The 22668-nt window shown below is 38.2% G+C and overlaps 1 protein-coding gene across 3 annotated transcripts in view; it reads left to right on the forward strand.

The window, feature by feature from the left end:
* The window catches only part of GLIS1 (GLIS family zinc finger 1), a 269714-nt gene that overhangs the window by 123768 nt on the left and 123278 nt on the right, over positions 1 to 22668 (forward strand). For all 3 annotated transcript variants that reach the window (XM_038415007.2, XM_038415005.2, XM_043520300.1), the window contains exons 3-4: positions 1094 to 1292; positions 8900 to 10004. In XM_038415007.2, the coding sequence (XP_038270935.1) occupies positions 1094 to 1292; positions 8900 to 10004 (1304 nt within the window). The remainder of the gene's footprint in view (positions 1 to 1093; positions 1293 to 8899; positions 10005 to 22668) is intronic.

A 22668-nucleotide genomic window follows, 5' to 3' on the forward strand; every position in this document is an offset into this window, starting at 1 on the left:
CATCTGCTTTTAAACACGTCTATCTTTTTTGGATCTATGCATCTAATGTCCATGGATACATTTGAAAGTGTGTCCAGAATTCTTTTTCTTAAAATAATTGCTGTATCTTTGGTCCATTTCCCTCATCTTTAGGTGTAAGAGGGAAATTAAACATGTCCAAACCTAGCCAGAGCAGAACAAGAATATAGAAAAATAATTGATTATTTTGAAAATATGAATAAACTTAAACACATGACAAATATTTATTTTTTTTCCCATTTTTCATCAGAAAATAAACTAGAACCTCCTCACTAATGCCCTGATCATGTATATTCTAAAGGCATGCTGGTACAGGAAAGTTTTGCCAGTATAATACTGCTACAGTTCAAACAGTATAGTTAAACTGATATAACTCACTATGTGGACACTCTCATTCTGTTATTAAAGTGGCTTTTTTTTGTTTTTGTTTAGCTTAAAAGTGACATAAGCTAAACCAAAATTTTTAAAGAAAGGCACTCAGGTCATGTTAAGTGTATCTACATAGCGAATTTATGCTGCTGTAACTCTATCAGTTTTAAATCATATCTTAGTTTTCACATCTTATACCAGTATAACTTCCCTGTGTAGACCAAAAATACAAAAAATAGACTTCACTTGGACTGCAGAAGACCCTTTCATTAATATTGTCCTCATTAATTTCACTAATAGAAAAAAATCCAACAACCAATCCCACCAAAATAAATGAATAAACCCCAAAACAAAACTAACTAACCAAAAAATGTAGGAAACACTACCTTCCACTGCCCCCAAAAAACGTAGAAGAAAAGGAAACTCACATTTTTTTTAAAGCTAACATACGAAGTGAAAAACAGCCTCATCTTTAAAAAGAGGAGCAAGAGCAATAAATTCTGGACGCTAATTCCTTTGGAATTAGTTCTTGGTTCATTGTGAAACCCTTAACATTCTTTGCTGTTGCAATTATAATGCTTTCATGAGAGGAGCCAAAAGTGGGAACAACCGAGAATGATAACTGATATAGCAACATCCATGGGTAGAAGCTTATGGTTATTTTCTCTCACTCGTTCTCTCTCTCTTTTTTTAATTTATTTAACAGTGAATGGTGGATACAGCCATTGTAATTTGATCTCCGAGAAGAAGAACATGATGGACATGGAAATGACAAATAGCTCAGTACCTGTCTGTAGGCAGAGTCTGCTCATCCACACAGGAAATCCACTTACCCGAGACCACCCATTATCTCGTGAGAGATTGCTACATGTCGGTCACCTGAATTTAACACATTCGGATACCAGGTATTGTTCCTGTTTTTGTTGCTTTATATACCTTTCCCTTTTGAAGCCCTTTATTGCTATAATCTTTTTTTCCCAGTAGCAACCTTTCAGGATTTGGACATGGGTTCTGCCCTCATTGGGCCTGCTTGAGTGGCCTGATGTGAATGCCAGGGTTGGATGATCTCTTTGGCTTTTGCCTCATCTTCTTCTTCCTTCTGGGGCAGCCATTTAATCTTTCCTTCCAATCAACTAATTCCATTACCCATTAGCAGCTGTCATAGATGGTACCTTACTGCTGGGCCTGAGGCATGGCCTTTCTGTGCAGATGCACTCATACTGCTCCATGAGCCTACTACTAGGTGATCGCTCTAAAGGCAGTGGCACCCTTTACTTTCGGAGTTAAGTATGTCTCCTCTGTGAGTACAATCCCAGCATCCACTGAAATGAATGATAGTTTGCCAGTGACTTAAATAGAAAGAAAACTGCCTCCCCTCCCTTCTCACCACCCACGATGCTTCCAAGTTCCAGCCAAGGAAAAAAGGATGGTAGAGTCACTCCCAAACTGGAGTCTTCCATATGGCAGTCTGGCATGCCACCATTAAACCTCCAGGAAGCGGGTGCCACTCTCTTTCTACAGTGTTTCCTTTAACAAACCGAGCTAAATGTTCCCACAGAGCACCATATCCTTGGTATTTGCTTTTAAGGCTATAATGTAAAAATCTGGGCTCTGGATTTGATATATGCACAGTTCTTAGATTCTGTTCATGGCAGAGCCCTACTTAAACATTTGCTATAAATTAATTATACGAAAATGTAGAACTCTATTATTTTTTGTGTTGTTGTTACAAATTTAACATTACCAGATTTTAAACAAATACCCTAAACAGACATGCATTGTGAATAGAAGCCTGCTCTGAATTAAAATATGTCCATCTATTTTAATTACAGTGGTTTTTGGCAAAGCTTATGATATGAAATGATCTTGACCTTTTTTGAAGAGATGCAGAAATAAAAAAACTCAATAAAGTTGCAGGCTTTATCTTAAATATTTGGAATAATTGATGCTTTCTGCCTGGAACCATCAAATCCAAATTTCCATAGACCCAGCAAGAGGAAATGTTGACTGTGTAACTTAGTCATGGAAATCTGGCTGTTTTTGATTTTATTATACACATTTATGCATTGTTTTCCCTTTTTCTTTTACTAATGGGACAAGGATATCTGCATTTTCAGGAATAAAAGGCACATCAATGTGACAATCAAGTGGAAAGAACTTTAAGGAAAAAAAGCAAATCATTTTCATACCAAATAGCAAACATATTCTGCTGCTGGTATTAAAACTTTTATGCTTCTGCTGCATTTAACTCAGCTCCGTCTCAACCCTTTTATGTCTCAGTGCGGTGCTTGCAATTATCAGGCTGTTTTTATTCTGTCCTTGAGGATAATTATGAAACAAAGATAATTTGGGCAGGAGAAAACAAAAGGAGAAGGAGAGGACCCTGCTTAGATCTTTTTGAAGCTTTTTGTAAAATCCATAATAGGGAAATGACAGATGCGTGTATACTGGGGATCACAGTACTACACTCAGAAATATGAACTCCTTCCATCTCTCTCTGAGGGAAGATTCCCAGAACAACGTAGAGGATTGTATGCAACAGAATATGAGAGGGCTGCTATTACAATAAAGCAGCAGGTGATTTGAGGTAATTCTCTTGTGTTTGTTTTACAACATGTTCTAAAATCGTCAGGTTTCACCATTTCCTGAGTAACTGTTTGGAGAGCATCTTGAGGTACATTGTGGTTGCTTTCCTTTCCTTCATGGGCTATTTGCTCTCTGTTTGTATGTACACCCTATTTCCACAGTTTTGATTTGTACAGGATTTGCAGTGTAGTGTTCGTGCCCTGCTTGGCTTTGTGAGCTTGACAGACATACAGTAACTAATCCTAGCACAGTGAATGCATCTGTCTTTCCTAACAGACACATTATATGGAATCAAAGCTACTTCTTGGTATGAAAGCGAAAACAGACAGAATTTATTATTGTTACTATTCATTATTTACACAGTAACATAGTTTCAGAGGGTAGCCGTGTTAGTCTGGATCTGTAAAAGCGGCAAAGAGTTCTGTGGCACCTTACAGACTAACAGAAATATTGGAGCATAAGCTTTTGTGGGTGAATACCCACTTCGTCAGATATTCACCCATGAAAGCTTATGCTCCGATATATCTGTTAGTCTGTAAGGTGCCACAGGACTCTTTGCCACAGTGACATAGTTGTGGTTCTTTACAGACAAACACAAGATGACAATATCCTTACCCTGAAGAGTTAAAAATATAAGAGCCCAATTTGCATCGTGCCGAGTGCTCTTGCTTTCAGTGAAGTCAGTGGGAGTTGAGGGTGCTCAGTGCCTTTCAGGACTGAGCCCTTTCCTGGACAAAAGAGGGTGGGAATGGATGTAACAAAACATACTATGGACAGCACTGACTGTACTTTGCAGTGGTTGTTCTGACCAGCTCTGATGTCCAATGCATAAATAAGGGGAAATGCAAATTCTGACAAGGATTCTGGGTTAATCTTTGAATGACTAATGTGTACAACCACAAAGAAAACCCAAACAAACAACGACACCTCCACCACAAGCTCAAAATACTGCCAGGAATTCAGTGTTACGTCTGGCTTCTGCTGTTTTTCTCAGCACACTGAAATTCATTATCCCCATCAGCTCCCCCCATGTCATTTTTTCTCAGGAACTGTATTTCAGTGATGACTGCATTAATCCACAGATAATACCCCCTTCTCTTCCATCCCAAGATCAGTTAATAGCTTTTAAGTTATGCATCATTATTTCCACTACATAGTATTTGTAAATGAGATGTGTGTGTTATACTGGAAAAGTCCTAATACCTTCTTCACCACAATTGGCCTCCATGTACAGCTAATGTTGGCCATTTGTCAGATAATCCATTATCAGGCATGGAAAACTCTTCCCACATTGTGTTCTTGTTTTTCTGTGTAAAGGCAGTGGTGCAGACAAAAAGCAAGTGTTGCAAAGGGCCCGTAATTATGTAGCAGAACAATATCCTCCAGCTTCTTAAAACTGTCAGTAGTAAGAAAAGACTTGCTTGCAAGGGAAATTAAAGGCACGTACATTTGTTTAGCTAAAATCTTCAGATTATTTACTCTGGTGCTATTTTACTGTGAGGCTGTTTTTAAACTAAAACACTTCTGGCATAGTACTACTGTCCTTGTTCTCTGTATGAAAGTCTCTTTAGAAGTACGACATCTCTTGCCACCACAAGACTGTAACATACTGTACAAAGGCCTTGCTTCCTTGTACAGTGTGCTGTAACATCCTGTGCAATTGGATTGTTGCTTAGAGTGAACATTTAAAGATGTCTCCAAACCTATATGTATTCTGCTGGGGAGTCAATAAGAATTCCTCCATCTCCAAAATTCACCACCGCCCTCAATTCCTACTGCATATCCCCCGTGTCAAACCTACCCACTCTGTCCCGCCTCTATCCCCTGCATGTTGGCACATGTTCATTTTACTGTCCCTTCGTCATCCCACCTTCATTTATTTGTTACATTCATGTTTGCAGCAAGTTATAGTCCCTGGACCAGTGGTTCTCAATCTGTTTACCATTGTGGGCCACATATGCAGCTCTCTGTGTTATGTGGGCCACATCCACACTGCCTGTATGGCCCCGAGAATGTCACATGGGCCGCAGCTGTGTGGTGATTGGGCTGCAGATTGAGAACCACTGCCCTGGACTGTGAGATCTCTGGGGCAAGGACTGTCTTTTTATCTGTTAGCACAATGCCTAGCATAATGGGGCTCTAATCCCTGACTGAGCCATCTCAAGGCTATCTCAGTACAAATGATAATTAATAACATCAGAAGGAGCTAACTAAAAAGCTGCTCTCCAGGAATCCTGTCCCTCCCGTGCCTGCTCAGTAGAACTGCACCAATTCTGCTCCAGTTTGGGCCCCACAATGGCTGCGGCGGCCCAGAGTTTGCCCTAGAAGGGTGATGATAAAATTCTATAGTAAACGCAGAAAATTTGCACTAATGCAACTTTAAGGTTGAAAATGTCCACACCCAAAAGTTGGGAAATGAAAATAATGCAGCTTCCTACAGCAATGTTAACTGACTCACGAGGGCATAAAGTATATAACATGGTGCACATATCTAGAAAGCTATAATTCTTATGAAGAATTCTGGTATACAAATCTGCATTAGTAGCCAATATTTATATTTATATTTAAGCAGAACCTCTGTAACACAAAGCTGTGTGGATGAGAAATGTGAATTCATTCTTTCTTGATTGAAATCATCCACCCCAGTGCTTCCTTTTGTTTCTTTTTAGAAATCACACTCTTTTTTACTCTTTATGCATTTCATACTCCATGTGATACAATTGTCTTCATCACAGAAACTACAGTCCAGATTCTGAGTAAGGTTGAGCCCTGGAAACTCCCATTGATTTCACTGCAAGATTTGGGAGCATAGTGCCTCTTGGGATCAGTATCTCTGTGCTGCAGGACCAATCACCATTATTAAGGTCACAAAAGGAAATTATCCCAATGCATAGGAAAGATAGAAAGCATGGTAAGAGACCACTCTGGCTTAACCAGATCTTCAACAAACTGAAATTCAAAAAAGAATCGTACAAAAAGTGGAAACTAGGTCAAATTACAAAAGATGAATATTAAAAAAAAACAAAAACACAAGCATATAGAGACAAAATTAGGAAGGCCAAGGCACAAAACAAGATTGAACTAGCTATGGAGATAAAGGGTAACAAGGAAACATTTTACAAATACATTAGAAGCAAAATGAAGAGTAAGGACAGGAGAGAAAGATAGTAACAGAAAACGCAGCAATGGCCAAAGCATTAAATGTATTTTTTGTTTCAGTTTTCACCAAAAAGGTTAGAATGGAGGACTAATGTAGTGAACATCAGTATAAATGGAATAGGATCTGAGGCTGCAATAGGGAAAGAACAAGATAAGAATTATTCAGACAAGTTAGATGTCTTCAAGTTGATGGGGGCTGATAAAATACATCCAAGAATACTTAAGGAACTGGCTGCAGAGATATCTGAGCCATTAGCCATTATCTTTGAGGACTCATAGAGGAAGGGAGAGATCCTAGAGGAATGGAAAACTGCAAATATGGTACATATCTATAAAAAGAGGAATAAGGACAGCCCAGGGAATTAAAAACCAGTCAGCTTGAATCAGTCCAATCAACATGGATTTGTCATGGATAAATCTTGTCAAACCAACCTAACATCCTTCTTTGATAAGGTAACAAGCCTTGTGGATGTGGGGAAGCAGTAGATGTGATATATCTCAACTTTCTAGTAAGGCTATTGATACTGTCTCACATTACCTTCTCCTAAGCAACCTAAGAAAAGAGAGCCTACTATAAGGTGGGTGTACAACTGATTGGAAACCATACTCAGAGAGTAATTATCAGTGGTTCAAAATGAAGCTGGAAAGGGCATATTCAGTGGGGTCTCATGGGGATCTGACCTGGATCCAATTCTATTCAATATCTTTTATAATGATTTGGCTAATGGCATAGAGAGTATACTTAAGTTTGTGAATGATACTAAACTGGGAGAGGTTGCAAGTACTTTGGAAGACAGGTTTAGAATTCAAAATGATCTTGACAAACTGGAGAAATGGCCTGAAATAAACAGGATGAAATTCAATAAGGACAAATGCAAAGCACTACACTTAAGAAGCAATAATCCATTGTACAAATACAAAATGGTAAATGACTGCCTAAGAAGGAGTACTACAGAAAAGGATCTGGGGTAATAATGGATCACAGACTAACTAGGAGTCAACAATGTAACACTGTTTCAAAAAAAGCAAACATCATTCTGGGACATATTAGCAGGAGTGTTGTAAACAAGACACCAGAAGTAATTCATAGATTCATAGATATTGAGGTCAGAAGGGACCTTATGATAATCTAGTCTGACCTCCTGCACAACGCAGGACACAGAATCTCACCCACCCACCCCTGCGAATATTGCCAGTACAGAGTCTCAGTGCACTGTAATCTTTCTGACAAATCTCTCCTTGTTGTGAATAAGAAACATTTTTGTGGGTGTGGGTTTTTTTTTTAAATTCATAGCAGTTGGAAAGCTGTCCATAGTTGGAGTGTTAGAATAGCTGCAGCAAAAATGGATTAGGGAGCAGAATGCAGTTGAAATAGTCAAGTTGTAAAATAAATGAAATCTACCCCAAGGTTCTGTGATTTACCCCATAAATATCTCCATTACATATGTGCACAGTAGCTGCATGTTTGACTCATCAGTAGCTATCTGGCTATACATGCTGCATATACAGGCATTGCTTGCTCTTGAAAATTTTTCCAATTTTGTCTTAAATGTGGTTTCCTTAAAAACTTGCTGAATAACCATAGTTGCCTCAGTGTTTGCAATATTACCCACAATCCTCTGTAGTGTGAAATTCACCCATGTGAAGAGGGCCAGCACCAGCCCCATATATTACATAAGCTGTAGGAATATCTTGGGAACAGCTGCTAATAGTGAGAAATAATACAGACACAGTTATATCAGCTATGATAAATATTTATAAGAGAGATAAAACTTTGTGCTTTAAGGCATAAGCCAATCACTGATTGCCTGGAAGAAAATATTAGGAAAAAATTTCTCCTATAGGCAGGTTATTTAAAAATTGTCTGTTACGGAGTTTTTTAGACCCTTCTGTGTGAGCCAATTTGTATTGCCCAGTGTCAGAACAGGACTAAATGGATCATGGATCTGATCTGATATGGCCATTCTTATGTTCCTAACCCTATTTAGTTACCTAAGGCATGGGTTCCTACCTTGGGGGTTGTGACTCTCGGTAGGATCTTGAACAAATGCCAGGGAGTCAGTGCTAACCTATTCTCACATTACCAAATGGCAGAGGGGGCCTGGCTAGATCCCAGCTAGATAACAATGGGGTGCTTTGCTAGGGAAAAGATTGAGAATCACTGATCTAAGGCAACTAGCAGGGTTTTTTAATTAATGATTATTGTACATTGTAATAGTGGCTAGCAGTTCCAGTTATTTCTTTACATCCACCTTTTTTCAGCTGATCAAATTTTTTCCTCAAACAAATGCCTTGTGAGTTGAAATGTTGTGAATTTTGTAATGGTGAATGTCTCTAGAGAGTGAATAAAATGAACGCCACCACTGTGAGCTATGTGAGAACTCCAAAACACTTTCCCTATGTGCTCTAACGAAAATGCTTGAGTTCAAAAAACTAAAAAAAAACATCACACATTTTGCTATGGTTTTTTCCAGTCTGTACATTGACCCTATAGATTGTGATTGATGAGTTGCCAGTAGTGGAGGTGGGGGGAATTTGTACAATGTGTAACCCACAGTGTAAAATTAATCCCATGTAAAATGATGCTACCTTTACAAGGCCACAGAGGAAACACTGCAGGATTTTTAAAGTTAATTGTTGGAAGACACAGACAACGTGCAGTAGAGAATAAGTGGTTTCATTCTCCAGGGCGTAATAAATGTTGCATCTTGTACAAAAATCATAAATTCTCCCACAGTTGGTGATGTTTAATGAAACTGTATTACAGGTCTCCCAGGTTTCAAGACTCCATCGATTCTTCCACTTTGTGCATGAATGGAAGTCACCCAGCTCAGCACATTAAGCAAGAGTGCCCAGGTGATTATAAGGTTCTTTCGGAGGTTTCTGCACATAGAAGGACTACAGAGGGAATGGAGCTGCGAGCCTCTGGTAGTCTGCATCCTGAAATAGACCTAATGAATAATAGCTTTACAAATTCACTTTCATCATACTTGTTTAATAATGAACATAGCTCCTCCCTGGGTTCATTGTCATTTGGCAGCCCTCAACATTCAGCCAGGCTACAATCAAGCAACCTGAAGAAAAGATGCATCTCTGTTATGCCATCTTCAGCTGAAGGAATCGATATTACAGCTATTATCCGCACATCACAGACATCACTGGTCACCTGCGTGAATGGTCTGCGGACTAATTCGGCTGGCATTTCCTCTCATCCTTTGGAGATCAGTCACCACAGTGCTCAGAAATCTTCTCGTCCCCAGTCTTGCTCTCAGCCTGGGAACCCTTGCAGTCTTCCCTCTCCCTCAGCATGCCTTGTACCTATTTCCACTGAATGTGACAGAGTTGACTGTGATCCGCTACAAATGCAGCAAATAGAGGAAAATGCAAGTCTTAACCTTATGATGAATGGTACTGGTATTCCTCAGCAAGACGCCTCACACAGCAGCCAGAAGGTGAGTTTCTTAAAACAAGAACCGGTCGATGATTATTCCTCTAACACAGATCTCTTTCGGCATCGTCAGGGGCTGCCGCCGCCGCCTTATCATTTACACCAGCAGCTAAGCCAGACTCAAGGGACGTTGCCTCATTTACATGTCTCCATGTCTCCAAAGTCCCTTCAGCCCAGTGAAGGAGATGAACAAGAGGTCAGCAATGGCACACAGGTCTGTCGGTGGATTGACTGCAATGCCACTTATGACCAACAAGATGGACTGGTCAGACACCTAGAAAAAACGCACATTGACCAGAGGAAGGGAGAGGACTTTACTTGCTTCTGGGCAGGCTGTGTCCGTCGGTATAAGCCTTTCAATGCTCGTTACAAACTGCTGATTCATATGAGGGTTCATTCTGGAGAAAAACCAAACAAGTGTATGGTAAGTCTGGAATCTGTTTGTTTGAACAGAAACGTGCTACTCTGCTCACTCACTGGCTCTCTCTCTCCAATATTATTCAAATATAATTATCGTACTTTCCTGTAGCTTGGTTTGTTCTAAGGAGAATTGGGGAAGGAACTTAATTTTAAAGGAAATGTTTGAGTAATAAATATTGTAGCTCTTGGAAAAGAGATTCAGTCCCTTTTATATGAAAGCTTAACTTTTAATACAATGGTTTATTTTTTTAATATTCATTAAAGCATTAATAAAATGATGATCAAAGCCAGCAGCAGTCATTTAACGTAAAATAAGGATCACTGAGCCTCGGGTGACATTTTAAATAAAGAAACATAAAACACATCTAATTAAATTCTTTTCATTCTTCCTTCTTAACAATAACCCATGGAGTTAATAGTGCAACAGTTTGAGATGGTAGTTGGGAAAAGAAAAAGAATCATATTAAGGATTTAAAATGATTAAAAAATCAGCATATCTTGAGATTTTCTAAGGTTGTTAGGGGTTGGTTTTAGAGGGGTTGGTTTGTTTTTTGAACTAGGCAAAACAGAGTGTTCTAAAAAAATAAAACCCTTTGTTCTCCTCTGATCAAGCTATAGTAAACAACATCAGCATTCCAAAAAGGAGATCTTGAGAACAGCACTGTCTGTTCATCTGCATCCTATGACGATAATGTGGCCAAATTAAAATAAAAGTTAATGACTTCCATAGAGCTTTCCATATGCAGGGAGCAGCGATAATATAAGACCTTGAATAGACTAGATAAAAGTAAGCAAGTTTGACATGAGCTTCCAAACTGAGCCATGAGATTTTCAAAGCTTTCTTTGTGTACTGCTGTAAAAAAAAAAAAAAAATTTAAAGGAATAATTGCACCAGCAGGTGATGGTACTCAATTTACACAATTTCCCCCCATTATTGTATTGGTAGCAAAATCTTATGGCAGGAAATACTCATAAGAAAGTTAAGACAGGATGAAGTCCATTATGGCATGTGTGTGTTTTTATATCTATATATGTAATTTGGTGCTAGAAATATCTCAAGGCGTTGTCAAGTATTAACGATCGGTTGGAGGAGAGGAAAAGTAATATGCAACATTTTTTGCTTTGCCAGAGAATAATGCTATTATCATCTTAACAACTTTTCATTTGCCTTAGATATCTTAATAATGTTATCTTAATATTAGTATTATTCAGTTAGTATTCCCGAAACTATGTATATAGAATAACAGTGGAAATAATAGAAATAGTGAGGCATCATTATCTAGTTGCTTGAGGTAAAATGGCACATTTTAAGAGTGACAACTGTATGTGTCTGATTTATCAAGCAAGAGTACTTATACAAATAATTACCTTTTGCCTCAGTTTCATAAGTAGCATCAACATCTCTTGTAAAAGCACTGAGGAATTTAAACTCTTTACAAAAAGAAAAGGAGTACTTGTGGCACCTTAGAGACTAACAAATTTATTAGAGCATAAGCTTTCGTGAGCTACAGCTCACTTCATCGGATGCATTTGGTGGAAAAAACAGAGGAGAGATTTATATACTTATATATATACTATATACTATATATTATATACTTATATATATACTATATATTTATATTTGTATATAAATCTCTCCTCTGTTTTTTCCACCAAATGCATCCGATGAAGTGAGCTGTAGCTCACGAAAGCTTATGCTCAAATAAATTTGTTAGTCTCTAAGGTGCCACAAGTACTCCTTTTCTTTTTGCGAATACAGACTAACACGGCTGCTACTCTGAAACTCTTTACAGTTATTTTTATTGACATAAATGTTAAAAGAACAATGAAAACCCCTTTCTTATAAATAAAAATGTAATGAAACTGCTAAACCATCTGGATTTCTCAGTGGAACTGGCTTTTTAATCACTTACAAAGAAATGAAAACAATCTCTTCTCTTGATTTCTTTCAGGCTTTTTTTAAAGAAAATGATAAAATGGGGAAACTTGGTTAGCTTTTCTATGATGATGAAAGACACAGTAGAGAGTGCTAGATTTACTCAGGGAGGAGATGGAGACCCTTTTTCATTTTCACTAAGATGCATATTTGACAGCTATTGTATAGCAAATTTCTAATGTTACATTCCAGTCAGTGTTTGTATAGGACTCTGTGTATGCCACAGAAGTTAGTTCATGTAACACTAAAAATGTTAGTCTGCATTAAATAATAGGCTATTGACAACATCTCAAGAATTTAGTGTTGTGAAAGGCCCGACGAAAACCTGCATATTGGACATGCTGGAAATATGTATGTACTCTTGGCATGTAAATATATAAAGCTCTGTTTCATTACAGCTGACAGTGTAATCACTCCAATACTCTGTGTGCCCCAGAGAGAATTAAGAGCATAACATCACACAAGCAGTTAACTCCTTCCATAGCCAGAACAAAAATAGTGACCATCAGCAAGTAATAATAATTGAGACCTGGAGTCTTATGCTATAGTAAAACTGGACCTTTGGGGCACATTAAAAATGCATCTTTTTTGCAAGTCTAGCTTCCTGCTGTTGAAAATACTTGATCTAGCAATGCAAGGTCTTAAGCCACAGACTCATCTCCTTAAAATTATTATCCTCAAACTGGGATCGTTTGCCTGCTGAATTACATTCCATTTTTTAAAAAAGATTTCTTTGTGTTTTCTTTGTGCTATGATGTTATGCCATTTTACATTATTGGTTATCTTTTGATAGGGTAATAATTGTGCAGTTACCCCTGGAAATTAATAAGGCAATTCATTTTTCATCAGTTGAGTTCTTAAGTTTGTTTTGTTATGTTTAGTGGATTGCCCTGTTCAGTAACTTTGCATCTCTTGGTTTTTGTAGTGGGGATTTTCTTTCATTGCTTGCAGTTACCCATTGTGCACAATTCTACTTCATTTTTGAGGGTGCTGATTTTCTTCTCTCTTTTGCCTGTTACAATTGCTGGCTAAGTAGGTTTTGAGACTGTTTGGGGCGGTTAGCACAAATAGCGCTCAATCCATATAAATAAAAGTTTTCTTCCATGTAAAATTATTAATTTCTTATGACAGGCTTTGCTACTATGCACTGTAATAGACAAAGGAATTTTGGAATTCAAGCCACTTGAGAACAGGAAATACATGAGACATTTTGATTGAAAAGTAAATGGTCCACTAAAACTGCAGTTAATCCTTTTATTATCTTTCCAACAGCAGTTTCCACAATACTTTCATGAGGTAAGCTTCCTCCAGTCCAACTGTAACACTCTCATCATTACAGCTGGTTTAAATTTAGCTAGCTTGCTTCTTTCTCTACTACCAATGGTTGAAAGGCAAAACGACATCTGCCGTAGAGGAACTACTGAGATTTTGGGTATTTCTTGTGCTTTCTGTATTTTGTTGCCAAAACCTGTACTCTGAGTATTCTGCTTTCCTATTCAGTTAAATATTCTAATTAAGCTGTGTCTTCTCTTCATTGTGTTCCTTGTGTTTGATTTTTCCTTGGGCTCTGCAAGTAGTCTAAAGGAAACTACCTAATCTCTCTGCAATATCCTGTTATGTTTCATACTTAACTCATGTTGTTTTAGTTTTATTAAATTTGGGGTTCATCTGCATTATAATCAAAAATATATCCAACAAAAATAATGATGCAATGTACTTAAGACTTTAACTTTTGAAGATTAATTTCATGCTTTTTTAGATTTGATGTCCTAGACAATTGGAATTTTGATTGTCTGAGACAGCAAAAATTAGCAAGCTTAAATGGTTTTCATTTAAAAAAAATTTCTCATAGCTGCATCTTTTGTCTTTCAGTTCTAGCATTTTGGTGTATGGAATAATAGTGATTCCTAAATATTGTAAAAAGAAAAGGAGTACCGGTGGCACCTTAGAGACTAACAAATTTATTAGAGCATAAGCTTTCGTGAGCTACAGCTCACTTCATCGGATGCATTTGGTGGAAAAATTTGGTGGTTTTTTTTTTTCCACCAAATGCATCCGATGAAGTGAGCTGTAGCTCACGAAAGCTTATGCTCTAATAAATTTGTTAGTCTCTAAGGTGCCACCGGTACTCCTTTTCTTTTTGCGAATACAGACTAACACGGCTGCTACTCTGAAACCTAAATATTGTAGACTAACCATAAATCCCTGTTTGAGAATGTAAATATATGGCTGCTCATTTAGTCTTTTTAGGCCTAAGATTGTTTGATTTGGATAAAACCACTACTGGGTAATCTCTTTCAGTCCCTCCTGCATGGTGGCAACGTCATAAAAAATAGACAACAAGGCTACCATCTGTGTGTGTGTGTGTGTGTGTGTGTGTGTGTGTGTGTGTTTTCAAGGAACCCAATTTTCAAACTTGGGCAACTAAGAGTGAAGAGAAATAAGAAAATCTCATTTCTACTTATGCAATTTATTTATGTTTATAGAAACTAGGCATCATAAATCGCTGTGCTACTGTAAACCACCAGTGATAATAGCTTGACAGGTGGCCTGTCTCTCAAACATTAATATCTCTAGTTCACTTATCTTAAAGAAACAAACTATGTAGCCTTGTTTTCACTCTTCCTTTCTCTTGTCCAACCCTGTGGTGTCCTATACCTACTTGTCACATCTTGTTCCTTCTTTGATTGCAAGCTCTTTGGAGTAGACACTCTATTTTATTTTATGTATGTACTGTATGCAGTACACAAGGGGGGGACAAGTAGGGGCATGACCCTCACCCCCAATAATTGGTAGGGACACAGAATTCCTCCATCCACGGGGCCACGTAAGGGAGAGTGAGCTGGCCCAGTGGCTATAGTGGGGATGCACAACATGCCCCACCAAAACTAGCGAAATTTTAAATTCCTGAGCATGCCCTTGGGCCTGGCTGGGGCCTTTGGTTGCAACTGTTGTACCCAAAAAAAAAACTACTTATGTTGTTAATAATTAGCCCTTTTAATCTAAACATAGTAGCTTGTTGATCAGTTCACATGGGTAGGTATTATAATGGCCTCATTACAAATAGGGAAACTGAGGCATAAAGAAGTTAAGTCATTTGCCTAAGTGCACTTAAGAATATGCATCAGGGGCAGCATTAGAACTCAAGAGTTCCTGACCACAGATCTTGTGCTCAGGCCAGTACATCACATTAGCTAACCATCTACCACTTTAAAATTGCTACCCGTGTTGTGGTTCTCTGTACAAAGAGCTATATAAATAAGTAACTGTACTACTATGCTTTCTCTCTGTATTTTGTGTGGGTGGTTTAGAATTCCACAAGCCTTTTAAATCTTTAAGCATCAAAAGGGCCTGATACATTTGGTAACTAATCAGTGGTTTTAGCTTGATTACTATACCTATGCTGAGTTGGGCATTCTAAGCAGATTCATACTGCTAGCAGCCAATGGGAAATCTATGATCTCAGCAGCTAGTGAGTAGTTTCCAACAGCAGTCAATGAGCAATCTATTTTGATCAAAATGCAGCAAGGTGTGTTGGGTACTGTAGTCTCTGTAGGCTGTGGCTCCAGTCACGTATAGAATAGGGGACGATCCTTTATCAGCAGGTAAATTCTCTACTTGTGCATGCAGTTACCTGATTTACACAACTATATGTTCATTGATATGTGTGTGTGGTTTAAGGAAACTCAGATCCACCTCCTTCCTGTAACTCAGTTCCTTCATCTATAAAATTAAGCTAATGCTGACCTACCTTAAAGAAGTGTTGTAAGGACTATTTCATTCATGTTTGTAATATGTTTCCAGATCTCTGAATGAAGGGTATTTTAGGAGCACACAACAATAATGCACAGATGCCAGGGATAGTATTTTCAGAAATGCCAGTGTTGGCCTAACTTTGCTGCTATTAAAGTCAATGGTAAAAAAAAAACCACTCATTCTACCCAAGAGTATAACCACATTCCCAGAGGTCTTTTTTTTTTTTTTTTAAATCTGACATACACATCTCCCATACAGCACTTCTTGATGCTCTCTAGGAACTGGAGGGTTAAGAGCTTTGTGTGGTTAGGAGGAGGAGGACAGCAAGAAAGTGGTTTGGTGATGATGCTAAGTATATTTGTTTATTTAAACCATTGCAGATTGTCTGACATTACAGATAGTCTTAAATGCACTGAAAAACTGGTCAGCAGGATGGCACATGGAATTTAACTTTGCATGTAAGCAAGTCTGAACTTTTTATATGCTATAGGTGGTTGAGCTCTGAATTCGCAGGATTCTGTGAAGCAAATGGTTTAGAAGTGATTGTGTGAAGTTGGCTCAATGAGGGTGATTATTCAATGATCAGAGGCAATTAAAAAGAAAATGAAATTATTTAGTGCATTAAAGAGAGAGAAGATAGCACAGACAATATTTTTTGTCCTAAAAGGCTTGGGACCTACCTACTTGAAGGACCACCTCTGTCCTCAAGCTGTACTGCCATAGGTACAGTCAGCAGAGATTCTTGTGCTGGATTCCCCTCGACTTCTATGAAGATCACCAGCTTCCCTCTTTGGGCCAAAATAACCATAATTTGTGGACCTTCAGGGCATGCATGCATCTATTTGATCAGGCTGATGCAGAGGGAGTGGCTTGATGGGGGTTAGATGTGTGTGGGGTGGGATTTATGGGACCTCTACAAGAAATTGAGTTTTGGTGGTTGTTATGAAGTTGGCTGCTAATTGTTATCTGTGTTCCTCTAATTTGTGTCAGGAAACCTAGGGTTTTGGATAGGTGCCTCTCTCTTTACATTTGCATAAATCTACATAAATCTAAAAAAATCTATTCCAACTGCCACTGTTTAATGCCCTCTTTTAAAGGACTGTGTTCAACTTTGGTCATGCTACCTTCAGAAAGTGACACAGAAGATTGAAGAGATCAAGAGAAGGGTAATAAGGAAGGTTAGAGGTACAGCATGGGACTTTCATAAGAATTATTCCTTTCATAAGGAAGAAGACTCTATGTGCATGGGTCTTTATTTCAATTGACTTGATCAAATTATTCTGGGATGGCATAGTTAAAACATAAGTCACTCCATTCATTTGCTATCTATATGTCAGTCGGGCTGTGATGTTTATGCAGAACCAATCACCATGGCATGTAGGCATTACTATTGAGTCTTCATGAGAGAACCGAAAAACATCTATGAAAATGAATTCAGTGGGTTTAGAATCACTAAAAGGAAATACCACTCTAATACAGTGTGTACTCAACCTGTCAAACTCATTGTCATAAGACCTAGTCAAATCAGATATTGTACCTGGGTTTTTAAAGGGCTGCGTAACTTCCTTACCACTAATAAAGTTTGTAGTTATGCAATCTAAGAAAACAAGAGTAATGAAGTACAGTTGTGTAGGAGGTAAGCTGATCACCTGCTGGGTTCAAGGATGGAATTTTTACCTCTCTGTACCACATTGCACAATTGGCAAGGTATATTTTAGGTGGGGGGAGGTCACTTTCCTCCAAAGCAGCAGGTCTTAGTCAAAAAACTAAATACTTCAGGATGCTGAAAAAGCCTAACCAATGGCCTAGTCCAGTGTGAGGATTTTAATGAAGAGGGATTTTAATGTTCTCCCCAGTTACTGTGCTATTTGTCACTCCCATGTCATATGCAAAAGTGAACTAGTCACTCCAGAACTCTCTTCCAACATTGACCAGATTCATTCAAGCTCATTTTCAGATAATATAGGGTAAACTATGCCCAGAGTCAAATCTTAAAATATATTAGCTGCAGCCTGCCATCTCTGGCTGCCAAAAAACAAAATACCAGGCAGTGCTCCCAATCCTCCTTGGAAAATTTCTCTTAGGCTCTCTCTACCTCCTTTTGCCCAACTGGCATGCAAAAATAACATCTCACTATCATTATCAACTTGTCACACAGAACTCAGGGAACAGTGATGCTTTCTCATTGTAAGACATTAGGAATTATTTGCAGCTCTGCTATGGCCAGACTCTGGGTGATATTCCAAACACAAATTCATTTGAAGCCCATTCTTAGCACAGATCCCCAGACCTCTTGAGGGGAGTCTCCTTTTGAAGATATCCTGGAACCAGCCTCCAACTCCCAAATCATTCCAGCTGCAATATCACAATATCAGTTTCTTTGCAACCCAGATCAATGGATTGGACCAAATATTCGCATCTGAGGATGCAAAAGTTGAAAGTCCTTCCCAATTCCAAGCAGCTGGTTTGCAATAACTTCTAAAGATTTTAGCGTAGCTCACTATTTCCCATGTTGCAAAAATGTGACAAGATTTCTCTCTCTCTCTCTCTACATCTCATCTGGGATTGAATTGCCCATTCACTATATTGAATCTGCCCAGTGGTAAAGACCAAGTGATACAACCTAAACTAATCAGTTTTATTCCCCATCTAGTCATAAGTATTGCAAAGCTATAAATATAATTGTGAGTTTTCTGTTCTCTATAGGAAAGTCTTAATATTACAAAAATACCTAAAAGATATGTCCAACAGCTCAGTCCTAAAAGTGTAATTTAGCTGAGTCTCCACACCATTTCAATAAGGCAGATTTTCTCCAGAAGTTAAGAAGGCTGTTCATAGTGGGCTCAACTGCAGTTGTTGAGCAGAGTGCAATAATCTTCAATCTGGAAGCAATGTGAGGATACTCATATTATCAAAAATAATTTCACATTGCTCGTTTAGTCTTGCATCTGAATATTATTAATTTTATAATACAGAGGTTTGGTAGCTTTAAAATTCTAAGCTCTAAAATAAAGCATTAGGGAATGTATTCCTGAGGTTACGTGCTTTGCTTTACTTGATTTCAAAGCGTGTGCTCGATGGGAATTATTAAAAATGGCATAAGATTCTTCTGAAATTTCAGTGATTTAGCCTTTTTAAAAACCAATTAACCTCAAAGGGAAAAAAATAGCTTGGATCACCCGACTGAGGGTTTGGTCAAATTAAAAAATAGTAAAATTAAATATTGTTAAAAAATTTGACAACAATATACTCATTAACATCTCTTCTTAGGCCAGTACGTTTTAATGCTGTGTATTATGAAATACGTCTTTTAATAGTTATGCTAATCTGCATTTGTAGTCAGCACAAAGGCCTTATAGTGGAGTCTCAAGGGAGAAGGAGGAATTTAGTGCACATCAGAAACTTTATACAGTAATGTATACAGTTGGATCTCCGCTCTAAAAAGAGATATTGTTATTTCAGGAAAAGCCAGCAATAGCTGGCCTTTTAACAATCTTATGAGAAATAAAAAGCAATGGTTGTCAGAGCATGATCTTTGTATCTGTGTACAGCTCGCTGTGGGCCAATTCCAATACTCTTATACTGAGGAGTACTTTATTGGACAAGTAGTTTTGTAGATTTCAATGGGGCCACTTGTCAGGTAAGCATGGGATTCACAAAGGTATTTAGGCGCCTAAGTACGTCTTTGAATTCAAGGTGCTATTCAGCATGAGTGAATGTGTCAGAATCTGACCCTCTGTGAATTTTGGCAAAACACCTATTCCAAAGTTACCAAAAGCATCCATCAATTTTGGATAGCTCTTTTTGCGGGAGGGTGCAGATTGATAGTGCACCTGGATGCTAAGCACCAATGAAATTCAGGTTCTAGATGTCTCAGACTAGGCATCCAATAATTGAGTCACTGAAACTCAGTGGACACTTCTGGAAATTTTGGTATTAGTCTTTCTGTCCCTGAGATTCCCCCAGCGTAAAATGGCACAGGGGTGTTGTGAGGACTAATGAATGCAAAGTATTTTTATTATTATCATGCATTGCATTAATGGGCCTAATAATAATAATAGATCAATAATAACACTTTATGCATCAATAGCTCCTTTCATTTAAGGATCTCAAAGCTCTTTACAAACAATAATTCTCACAATGCTGATAATTGTGACCACTTCACAGGTAGATAAACCCAGGCACAGATTCGGGCTAAATTCTGCTCCCATTTACACAAGTGTGAATCCAGAATTACTCTGAATTTACACCTGTTCAAATGAGATCAGAATATGGCCCAGAGAGCTTCACCTACAGCTTACTCAGAGTCACACTGAGCCCTTGACAGAAATGGGAAGAGAAAGAACTAGTTTCTCTTTAATTGTTTTCTGTTCCACCTATTTCTTAAGCCTGCTTTGGGACCTGATCCTGTAAACCCTTATTCACACAAGGAGCCCCATCCACTTCTATAGCATTACTCATATAAGTGAGGTTTGCAGGATCAAGCTTTTGTTTGGCTTTTGAAGACAATACTGTAGCTAATAACTGATCTGACTCTGTATAATGTCTTCAGGACACTTGTGTTTTTTGTGTAGAAAGGTAACTCAGGGTGTGGAGGACAGTTTTTTTTGCTGAGATACATGGTAAATAGCTATACATTTACATCACAGACATCTGTCATTGCCTGCCTTTTCTATTCACATCTCTCTGCTAGTCACTGAACCAAAGAACAATGAGTTTTATTTCTGAGACTGGACTTGCTGTCTACAGCAGTATGCCCTCTGGCTCTCATTTTTTATTGTTGTGCATAGATAACATGTGTGAAGAGATCCTACAGTCAGGTACAGCATAACTGCAATGTTAAATAATTGATCCTGATCTTTCTTTTGAAACTGCATCCAAGACATTCAAAAGTGGGAAATGGAAAAAGCATGTTCTCATAATCCTGCTCAGTAAAGTTTGCACAACTGCTCTTTGTTTCATCATCCCAACAATAAATCTTTCATTTTTGCCAATTGAGAATGCCTACCAAATCTGCAAATGATTACTTCCCTGAATTGTGTTGGTATTCTTGCAATACATTTTTCTTACATGGGTAATGATAAAATAGGAGTCCATCAAAAATATTTTATTACCTGGCTGAGAGCCTTTTACGAAGCACTTTTGATTCAGGGAGATTCTTCCAAGTGTTTCAGAACCAATGCTTACAACTTTCCTTTAACCCCTGCAATGAGGTCAGGCAAGCAAAAACATTTCCTGGGAATGTCAAAATCAAAGTTAGTCAATCAGTGACTGGTAGAACATCAGTCTTGGGTATCAATTTAACCAGCAGCCCCTGGACTGGCAGTAAGAGCATGTTGCTTCAACATGTATTTGTAAAGGATATTTTGTTACTGTTAGATTATAAGGCTGATGAATGTCAGACTGGTGGGAACCTTGTAAAACTAATCTGCTATATCCATATTGTATTGATATCATTTCTCTGTGTGTGTGTGTGTGTGTGTGTGTGTGTGTGTGTGTGTGTAAGTAAGACAGAGAGTGTGTATATATTACTCTCTGTCTTTCTCTCTCTCACACACACACACACACACACACACACACACACACACACACACACACTAGAAATATACAATACCTGTCTACACCTATGTATAAAATATGGTATCTGTATGTATAAGAGACGGAGGAAGCATTGTTGATGTCCTAACCAATGGCTTGGAAGACAGGAGCCTGAGATCCAGTCCTGGTTCTTACATTGACATGTGTGGTTTTGAGCAGTTCACTTCTCTTCTGACTCAGTTTCCTCATCTTCAGAATGGGGATAACAGTATTTATGTGCCTTATTGGGGCGTTGAGAGGACTGATTAATTAGTGTTTGTAATGGGAAGCATTAGCCAAATGTTTGGTACTAGTAATCATTATTTTTGTTATAGAGCTCTATTCTGACGTACTAAGATTACATTTTTCATGCAGTATGAAAGATGTGTGGGTTGTTCAAATAATGCCAAAGGAACACAGTCACATACCAGTGTCTAGACGTGATTCATTAAATGGTGCAGCTGAATGCAAATATGAAACACTTTGCACTTTAATGGCACCTTTAAGTGAGGAAGATGCATGGATTTTTATCCCCATTGGACAAGATGGGAAAGCTGTGACTCGGAGAAGTTAAATGGCTTTACATAAGATCACACAGCAAGCCAGTGACAGAATAATGAATAGAACCCAAATCCCCAGATTGCTCTAACAGCTAAACATGCTTTTTCCGTAGAAAACAAGGGCCTTCTTGAATGACACAAGTCATAATACTTATACTCATAGGTGCTATCAATGAGTCTGCATCACAGAACTTTGCATTTATAGGAAACGGGCAGCAGACCTGTCTCAGTATTGTGTATCCTTGACAGTGCCACTTCTGATGTTTGAAAAGTTGCCTGCTTGCCTCTCTGCAATCAGTTCTCTCACAAGCCAAGACACAGGGCCTTTAAAATGAAGCAGGATGTCAGAAAATGTATAAAACCTTTTTTACAGTTATTTTACAGATAGTGCCATAAAGTATCTATGATTGCAAGAGATTGTAGGATTTAAAGATTAGACATGCCTATGTATATTGACAGCATTCAGGGCTACAAACCTTCATGCTTCAGGTCAAGAGCCAAACATAGGTCAAGAAACTTCCCCCAAGGGTAGGCTATGCTATAATATCCACCACGGGTTTCTTACATCTGCACTGACGCTGCTGGTACAGGCCACTTTCAGTAGATCAGTCTCTGTAATGGTGTGAACTAAATGGACCACTGGTCAGATCTGCTATGGGAATTCCTATATTGCTAGTACTAGGATTGAAATATGATCGATCTTTATGAAAAACAGCTATTCTTTTGCCTCTTTTAAAACATGCATATTTGGATTAATATTTCTTTTTGATATTGTAAAAAGCTTATCCAATGATTGAATAGCAGCCTTCGGCTCTCATTTTTTAAACTGCTTGGAATTA

This window comes from Dermochelys coriacea, chromosome 8 (assembly GCF_009764565.3).
Source record: "Dermochelys coriacea isolate rDerCor1 chromosome 8, rDerCor1.pri.v4, whole genome shotgun sequence".
NCBI lineage: Eukaryota > Metazoa > Chordata > Testudines > Dermochelyidae > Dermochelys > Dermochelys coriacea.